General features: G+C 33.3%; 1 protein-coding gene across 4 annotated transcripts in view; it reads left to right on the top strand.

Annotated features, from left to right (window-relative positions):
* Positions 1–473: 473 nt before the first annotated feature.
* LOC117117636 (glycerophosphodiester phosphodiesterase domain-containing protein 5-like) overlaps positions 474–10,024 on the top strand; it is a 15,410-nt gene continuing 5,859 nt past the window's right edge. The window contains exons 1-9 of one of the 4 annotated variants that reach the window (XM_033262013.1): positions 474–579; positions 5,001–5,182; positions 5,645–5,748; positions 6,806–6,899; positions 7,726–7,884; positions 8,044–8,134; positions 8,566–8,711; positions 9,326–9,408; positions 9,845–9,995. In XM_033262013.1, coding sequence (XP_033117904.1) covers positions 5,057–5,182; positions 5,645–5,748; positions 6,806–6,899; positions 7,726–7,884; positions 8,044–8,134; positions 8,566–8,711; positions 9,326–9,408; positions 9,845–9,995 — 954 coding nt within the window. In that variant the 5' untranslated portion in view covers positions 474–579; positions 5,001–5,056. Of the gene's footprint in view, positions 580–635; positions 922–5,000; positions 5,183–5,644; positions 5,749–6,805; positions 6,900–7,725; positions 7,885–8,043; positions 8,135–8,565; positions 8,712–9,325; positions 9,409–9,844; positions 9,996–10,024 lie in introns of those variants that run through there. The other 3 variants (XM_033262014.1, XM_033262011.1, XM_033262012.1) reach the window with 3 other exon arrangements.

The following is a 10,024-nucleotide window of genomic DNA, read 5'->3' as shown; positions in this document are numbered from 1 at the left end:
CATAAAATATGATACAAATAAAGCTGAAATTAAAAATAGAGCTATTGCATTGCACATAATTAAAACTCTAAAAGCGTTTTAAATGTTACATCAAAAACATTTTTAAATGTACAAATTTTTAGAAAAACACAGCACCCAGAAAATATGATTTTAAAAATTACACCCAATGGAATGACAAAACTAGAATAATTGCAATTAAGTACTGTTCTGTTAAAAAATGTTTCGTGTGTGAAAAAATAATTAGAACCTATAGGATCATAAGAGTCGGAATTAACAATTCAGTTGAATTGTAAATAAAATTTGAAGTAACTAACATGTCTACAGTAGAGTACTTGCCTACTTATTATCTTGTATGACATTATTGGCATGTGTTGAACTCATCAATATTCATAAAACTTTTGTGCTACCCTCGCGTGCCAGTTCACCTCATGCTATTGAATATTTTGATTAGCATTTCATCATACAGTCAGCATGTTTACTGTAAAATTACAAATTTCAACAACTCTTGTTGACACTCTGGTGCAAGGACATACACGCCTTTTTAAATTTAAATTCCGTTCATATTAGATTTCCGAGTAGGTTTGTATAGTAAACAACACTATTCTTCATTGTAAACCCCGATATCGGATTATAAAATTATTGTGGGCGAAACCGTGGGTGTTTGATTTACTACTACCATCAGTGCGAAAATATCAGACCCATTGGAAAGATAAGCACAACTAGGCCACGGAGTATCACACTCTAATGGTACTGACATAAGGATATCCTTTTCTGACGTTCAATTTCCACCAGTAAGTTCGAATTGTTGACTAACTATTCAATAACATGTGAGCCCATTACTTTATACGGTCACAGGAAGTGTATCTAGTTTTATTTTAAGTCGGATAAGTGTTTCATATTGAGTGTCACAAGGAGAAAAAGGTAAGGTATGGTAGGGGCCTAGTAGGGCTTGCGCCCAGACCCACTATTATTACTACTGCTGTACTAGGCCTAGTGTTTATGTTTAATGAAATTCCCGGACCTCATGCATTGCATAGTCGGTATGCGTAGGAAGATTAAAAAAAAAAAGTTTAGGCCTAGGCATCTGTAGCTAAATAAAAAAAAAAAACTTGAATTATCTATCAATTCGAAAGTTTACAATGACATAGATAGGCTTATTTTAAAATAAATTACTGTAATTACATGGTTATTGATTTTACGGTTATTTATGATGACTGATGTCATTAAATAAATATTTTATTATTGTGAATGATTAATACTATACTAGGCCTAGGGCCCAGGCCTACATACAATACAATACAATATTGATTGGTAGGGAGGTGCCTTTGTAGCAAGAAGGTATACCATTTTTTATAGTGTCATTTAACAATAGGCTTAGGGATTGTTGGTGTAAACTGAATCTTAAATTTTCTGAATTTATGACTAAATGACCGACATTTTCGCCAACATCATCATGTATTTTAATAATAATTGTACCATTTAAAAAAGTTATTTCATTTTTATAAAATTCAAAAAGGTTTAAGCAATATATAATATTTTCAGTTGGCAGAAAATCGCAGCCTATCACAATCACAGTTAGTTCATTTGATGTCAGTAAAAAAGAATCCGAAATTAATTTTTAACCAAACACCACCATTAATAAAGATATACACAAAATATTATTATCAATGAATTGTCAGGATAAATAGCAGTAAAATTATTTAAGTTATATAAGAATTACATGGGGTATTAAATAAATAAGAATTTTTAACATATCTTTTTGTATATTAAGTGTTGCATGTGTGCCGCTGTTAAAAAAGCGTTGTTTCAAATAAGGTTTTTATTAGTACTAGACTGGAAGTTTTAGATATGACGTATGTAAGAAAATAGCACCAACTAACTTATGAAAAACATAATGTTTAGGCACTAATATTCTGTTATTAGATAAGTATACTTATATATTTAAAAAATGTTATTATTAAAAGTAAAGGGGTGGATGATTAATTCCTATCTTTAACTATGGGCATTGTATACATAATACTATCAAGAATAAAAGATTTACAGAGATGACTTATATTGTTATGGTATTACAGTAGTATTGAGACTAAACCCTTGGTTTATAGTTGTGCAAGGGTACGAGTCTTGCCGTATGTTAAATAACTACCAAATACCATACTCTGTTCTGGTCAATTGACAATGTAGACAAGTTTAATCCTTTTGGTTTTGATTGATAAAAAAGAAAAAAGAAAAAAAAATCAATAATAGTAATAATAGTACTATGAATGACCTCTTCAAAAAATTAGTTCTTTTGTTTATACTTAAAATCCCAACAAGATGGTGTGTATTTCAATACTTGGAGTAGAATATACTTTCTTTTCTGTATACAGTATTTATGTATCTTTTTGTTTGACTATGGTAATTTTTATTTTCTGACTTTCATTTCCTTTGTTGTTCATGTGATCTACACTGTGCTGCATCACTGGAAGTGTTATCCCATAAAGGCAGAATAAACAAATAAGTAATAATAAAAAGTAAAGATGCAAAATTAATTCTGTGTCAATGAATTATAAACAACCTCTTCTAAGAAGAGACAAATTAATTACGTGTCAGTGCATAAAACCTTTGTCTGGCTAGCTAGGAATAGTAGTAGCAGCCTACCATACTGTATGAACCATAATGACATGTACAGCAGTTTTTAAAGTGAATTACAACCAATATAATATACATACCATGCAGTTAAGGTTAAATTATATTTAGCGACCATGTCTACGATAGGCCTATATATAGTACTGTATGCATCCAATTCGAGGCAACCAATGTGACCTGAAAATTTGGTGTTGTCTCGGGGTCAGTGGCGGCTCTAGGATATAATTTATGGGGGATATAATCTATGGGGGGGGGGGGCTAAGATGTCCGACTGGGGGGGCTAAGTATTTATGGGTGTAACTATAGACGAAGGCCCGAGCCAGGGTAGGTATCAGAGGGGGTGTCCCCTCCTCCCAAAACATGATTTCTTTTTTAAAAATTGGGACTTCTACTAGATGGCCGGAAATGGCTGGAATGGAAAAACTAGGCCTATTTTTATTTTTATTTTTTCGATCTGACTGCCCAACGAGCTTTGGCCGATGGGGGGGGGGCTTGACCAGGCTGTTGGGAGACTTAATCCCCCTTCCCCCCGCTGGGGCCACCACTGCTCGGGGTTCGGCCTCCAAATAGAGGGTTATCTTTGTGTTAAAAGATTGAAGATCGCTATTTGGTTCTTTGAAAAAGTAGTCTCAAACTAGAGGGGTCTTGAAATTAGAAGGATCTCGGAATTGGATGGTGCACTGTGTATATGATTTTTTACTGTATTAGTTAATGTAATCTGCAACAGTCGTGATTATCTTATATACATTTTTTTCTTTTATGCTTATGATTATTACTTTGTAAGTCTATATTTTTAAAACTATTTATTTAATTGCTTTTCATCATGCCCCATAGTACCATTTGGTACCATATTATTTTTTAGTTGGCCTAACATCCTTTGAAGAAATTATAGCACCACTGGTGAAGAATTTAATTTAAATTGAATGGGTAAAATGGTAGTTATGACCCTTTTAAATCAAACACTATTTTTGTGTCTAAGAAATATCAGTTTTACAACATACCAAAAATTGTTTTCCTCCAAAATTTGACTTATATTAAATATGTTATGTATTAAAAATATTTGTTCCTCAGGAGCCTGGCTTTAAACATTATGAATTTAAGTTCTTTTCTCTACCTATTAAAATTAATAGGATGTTAAAGCATAAATTTGTCATGTTTTCAACATGGTTTTACCAGGCTGATAAGCAGGCATCAGCTGCTACATTATGTGGGCTGTCACATGCACATTTGTGTACAGTACATCTTACTTAGAATTTTCTATTTAATTTCTCTATATAATTGTCAAATACTCAAACTTATCAATCGAATGAGGTAAATACACACTTACAGTATGACAACTTATCTTGTGGACCAATATTTACACTAGGTGGAACCTTTATTGTACCAAAGGTTTGTTTGCCCCAATTCCAGGTACTTCTAAAACTACAGTACTGTACATAACCCTGGCACAGTATGTTATGGCATGGAAAGAAAAGTACCGGTATTTAATTGCCACTAGTAAATATTGATAATATGATTAGCAATTTCTCCCGCATCTATAAATCCATTCTTTTTTTCAACGAGCGGTAAGGCAGGGGAGCCGCTAGCTACAGCCATAACATCTGCGCTGGTTCCAGCCGCTCCTCGCCCATGGTTCAGTTGGTAGAACCAAGTCTTCTCAGATAAGGACTTAAAATGGAGGTCCAGTGTATACATCTGGCTCGTGTGCACTTTAAAGAACCCATTGCATCTTTCAGAAGAGTTTTAGGTTACCCCGATGTTATGGTTCATTTCAGCCCCTGTCGTTGTGGAATGATGTGAACATGTATCTACCAAGAAACGCCTCTTTACGGCTGCTAGGTAGTCACGGACCACGCCCATACGTAATTCAGCGTGATTAATTTGGTTTTTTTTTTTGACAAGACATGGCATTTGTTTACTGTTTGTTTCTGTATTTAAAATTTCTTATAAATAATTGAATAAATCAAATTCTATTTTATTTTTAGATTTTTAATAATTACAGTTTCATTTCATTTCATTTATTTAAGTTTGCCTTGTTCATGTACAAAATATAATAAAATCTACGAAAAGGTAATCCATGTTTCCCCAAGAGCCGTAGGGATTGCCAAAAAGTCAAATAAATTACTATCTAAGTGGCTCTCCAAGCAATGGGGGAAACATGGACTCGAAAGGTAATAATATATACAAAACTTGCCAAAAGTTGACTTTGCCTACTCGAATAATTACTAAGTCGATCTTATTTTACATACCAAATTGTTGTGTTGTCCGTTAACTTTCGAATATTATCTTAAAGTCGAACAATTTTTCAATGCCAATTTTGATTTGAATTTGGCAAGTTCAACTGTAATAAAAGAATTATTGTTGTTTTCTTTCAGAATTTGAAACAGCCTTTAGATATCACCATTGAAGAAGATCCCCGATATTAGATGAGATGGTTTCTCACATCAAGTTAGAGAACCAACAGAAGTATAAAAACCATGTATGTCTGTCGTGTATCACAGGGTTGTATGGTTGCCGATGGAAACGATATCGTAGATCCACTGAACCGACTACACTGGTAAGGTATACATTACACATTCACATTAATACCAAATACACATCACCTGCTTGAGTGTACTGCATATGTTACTAGCATGTACTTTGGCCATTGGCCATTGGCTGTGCTCTAAGTGTTTAACCAGCACACAAGCTCCCATCCCCTTGTATTAGCCTAAAATTCTCTAACCAAGTGTGAAATCATTTGAATAAGAGATTAAATAATAATAATACATATTGCACAAAAAAGCTTCTATGCAATTAAAATGGCTAAAACTCAAGAGCTACATTACAAGTGTTCGCATCAACCTGTACTCCTACAATAAAACAAAAACACCTCAACTGTAGGTCCTCGATTGTCACTATGTCTCTTATGCTATTATTAAATGATAATAGCAATTATGATATTAATATTATGTTTGTAATAATAACAACAATCATAATGGTAAGTTCAATAAATATTTTTAATTTTTTTGTTTTTCAGTTGGAAAAGATATCGTTGTTTATTGTATTTATAGCCTTTCTGTTGATGTCAACATTATTCTATTTCTGGATAGTAGCTGGAAATGATGCTGATGATGTCAATTGGTATGTACTTCTATTTTTTGAGGATGATGGCAAAAACAGTGATGAATGTGAATGTTATGACAAGGTTATTGCAATGGCAGATGTTGATAATATAATAATAACATTCCAATGTCGTTTCTTGCGTCAGGAGAAATAATACATATGATGTTTTCCCCACCTTTACTGAATGCTCAGTACATTCCCAAATGCTTGCACGCCAGGTGGGGCAGACATCATTCATATAATAATGATGTTGATGAAAATGGTGTAAAAAATGAGATTGATGATGATAAGGACAGTGACAATGTTGATGATAAGGTTAATGTTGATAAGGTTCATGATAATGATGATGAGTAAGTTGATGATCAGGGGCGGATTTAGGGGGACGGCCGAAAGTTTAAAAAAAAGAAAAAGAAAAAATTTATCGCCCAAACCACCTCAGAGGTTATTTTTGGGCATCTAGAAAACAAAAATTTCACAGGGGCACGCCTCAGTCCCCCTGCAGTGGTGTTATCTTGATTGGCCCTATTTTCAGGCCCCCTTTTCTGGCATTTCTGGATCCGCCCCAGATGATGATAATGCTAATGATGACGATAGGAGTGATGTTTTGCCCTACCTGATGTCACATGTTATCATACTGGATACTTAGTTATTTCACAATACTTGAGAAAAAATTGTGACCGTACTGAGTATTCAGTATGATCAGGTAGGGTAAAACATCACTCCTATGATATTTTTGCTTATGAAAATGTTAGTATTTGTGATGATGAGTATGAGATTGCTGAATTGATGAAACGTACAATTGTTAAAAATTAATGATGAAGATGCAAATGTTGTTTATATTGATAAAGATAATGATAATATATTAATTTTTTTAAACTCTTAGTACAAACTATTTCAGCCTTTGACTGCTGTATTTAATTTTGTCTTTTATACCTGAATGAATAAATAAATACCGTTGATGACGTGAAATTATATTGATAATGAAAAAATGCTATAAATGATAATGATGTCAATGCTGATGATATTAAGGATGATTTTCTAAAGTTTAGTGCTAATATGTTTATCTTTTTTTCAGGATCATATGGACTAATCTACAAAGTTGGTTCAACTGGTACTTGCTTCTCTTTGCCTTGACTGCTGTTGCCTTTTCATATATATCATTTTTAATAGTGAGTGCGTTTTCACAGTTTTAATATTTACATGCTCAGTTATTAATAATAAAGTATATATTAAGCATAAATTATAAACACTATTCATTAAAACTTTTCAAAAAACTTTTACCAACATTGGTATTAACAGGTTTTAGAATGTGGTAGATACAAGGAATTGAGCCTCTAAATTAGTAGCCAGCTAGCTATCACAAAAATATATAGGGTTGGAATAAATAAAATCATTTAGTAAGACAAGGAGAATAATATGAAATAGCAAAAATAGCATATCTTATCTAAAATAATAGACAGCTTTCGATTGCACGAGAATGGTGGTTGCACATAGAACTTAATGATGTCACTAAGAAGTTATCTCTGCATGCGAGAGCGTTGTTCTTTTTGTAGCATTGATTTCAGGATGTAATTTGGCCCGAGTCTATTTTGTGCAGAGGATGGTAGGATTGTCACGCATGAGTGAATCTGTTCTAGCGTTGTGTTGTTGAGCAAAACGAAAGCTTGCTATTATTAATATGTGAGCCGTTTTAAGCGAACCTACTCCCATTACTGGCTTTCTCATTTGTTATACGTTTTAATAATTAGGTTTTTTACAAACTTTTTAGAACTGTTTTGATCGTTAATAAATCAAACAAAATGGGTATTAACTTACTGTAAGCTTTCCATTGTGGTTGGTTTATTAATGATTTAAACAGTTCTACAACAACAATAATAAGCAAAACAGATGAAAATATTCAAATATAATTTTCTTATGATTCCTGTTTACTATTAGTAAGAATTATAATTTCAATATGTTTAAAGAAATGATATATCTGTTTTTTTTTTTTTCAAGGTTTTAGGGATTTTTCACTGGTTGCTTGGGCAACAATTTCATTTGCATTTGATTCACAAGATCTTGGTTGTAGCGGTGATAGGGGGCGGTATTGCTGCTGTCATAGTCATATCATTGGAATGGAGGAATGAGTGGGAACTTCTAAATAAATCCTTGCAGGTAAATTACTGCAGCCATGTTGAAAAAAATATACTCAAATATAAAATGAAAATATAAAGATTAGTAGTAAAACTAATGAAAAGACCACAATTTAGCAGTGATTAAACTGATTTTTTTTTTAAATTATTTTTTTAATTGTGATTATTTTCGGTTTTGCAGATATCAGCACCAATTCTTCAGCTAGTAGCTGTGGTTCTATTGACTCTTCTTACTTGGCCGTTTGCCAAGATATTCTTCAAATCTTCAACAGGTAGTCAATTTGCATGTCAATGAATATAATGTGATGGTAATGATAGTTATGATGATTATTAGAGATGTTGAGGGTGATGATGGTGGTAATTATTATGATAATTATGGTGATGATGATTGCAAGGAAAATGATGATGGTGATGATTATGATCATGATAATGATGGTGAGAATGAAGATGACATTAATGATAATGGTATAAATATTGATGATGATGATGATGATGATTGGTAGGTGGTGATGGGGATGATCATGGAGATGATGATAATAGTGGAGATGATGATAATAGTGGAGATGATGATAATGACCTTGAAATTTTAGGGTCAGCTTTTTTTTTAATTAAAGAAATTATTTTTTTACTAAGAGCCTTAATGTTACATTAAATATGGCAAAGAAAACTTGTATACATTTTGTATCTTCTTGTTTATCTACAGAATATCAAATCCCACAGTTTGTCCTGTACCTCATCGTAATGACCTTTATATATTTAAGTCCGCTCTTAGTCGACAACCCATGCTTCATAACGTCAGGTGATCTCCCGGTACGCCCAAAGATTATGGCTCATAGGGGCCTGCAACAGGTATATACTTAGACATTTATTGGATTTGATTTTGTATTGAGTTTTAGCACCACTATTCATCTTAAATAGCGCAGTACACCAGAAAACAATCCTCTGCCTCCACTTAATAATTGAGCCGCCACTCCACCTTCATGCCTCCCCATCAACACCCCCCCCCCCCCCATACACATCCCCCATTTCAAGATTCCTAGATACACCACTGCTCCAATGTGCACATAACACCAAAGGCTTTCATGTCTCATTTGAAGATGGGTGAGCTAAAAACTGTATTTCACAGACAACAACTTAAATGGAATAGAACTAAAGACTGCAAGGTCTCCATGCTTGAGCGCACTCACAGTCGTTAGCGCTAGTTTAACTAAATAGACTATACACTCGCTTTGCATATTTACAACCAGTGATTAATTATGCCAACTCTAATCTTTACACATTGCGGCATCATGCTTTTGATTTGTTACATTTTTGCAGGTTGATTTATTTTCGCCTTTTCCTTTTGAATTTAATACATTTATATAATACTAGTGCACTAACTGCATAAATATGAAATCATTGCAATTTTTTACTAGTTTTTAATTAAATAATGATTTCTATCTTCCTTTTTTTTCAAATTTCAGTTAGCACCAGAGAACACTATGATTGCGTTTGAGCAGGCAGTAAACTATAGTGTTTTTGGATTTGAAAGTGATGTATCGATAAGGTAAGATTCAACTTTTATTGTGGAATTCAAATGCATACATAGAAATAGAAATAATATTTTATAAAACTGTTACTCTGCATATCTTTAATAGACTTTCACTAAAGAGTTGGAACGCAATCCTATCTCAAAGAGTACTACCACTAACTGAAGGGCGTCCTTCAACAGAACCTAAAAGGTGTTTGTACTGCGTCTGTATAGAACACACGTTCAAGTTCTCTACTCTATTAGAATTCTAATATGTCACCCCCTATCTCTTGTTAGTACTATTTTTTAACGTTTCATTGCTTATATACAAAATCAGGGCAGTTGCACCTCTTGCATTTCTGTACTCTTTGCTTTCACTTGTTATCTATATATAGCACTTTAATAATAATTTAAAAAAATACACATTTGTTAGCTAGGAGTGGTAATACCGCTGTTGATTGTTTTCTTAAAGCTGGGATGGTGAACCATTTCTTATGCATGATGCAAACCTTGCACGGACAACAAACGTAAAACAGAAATTTCCCGCCCGGGAATGGGATCCTGCAAGCACTTTTAACCTCACAGACCTTCAGAAATTAGATGCGGGCTCATGGTTTATTGAGGTAAAAATCTTATTGACATCCTTATAAAT

Source organism: Anneissia japonica, unplaced genomic scaffold, assembly GCF_011630105.1.
Source record: "Anneissia japonica isolate Jap-2015-1 unplaced genomic scaffold, ASM1163010v1 scaffold3334_len1275209_cov185, whole genome shotgun sequence".
In the NCBI taxonomy this organism is placed as follows: domain Eukaryota; kingdom Metazoa; phylum Echinodermata; class Crinoidea; order Comatulida; family Comatulidae; genus Anneissia; species Anneissia japonica.
This window is presented reverse-complemented; position numbering and strand designations above follow the sequence as displayed.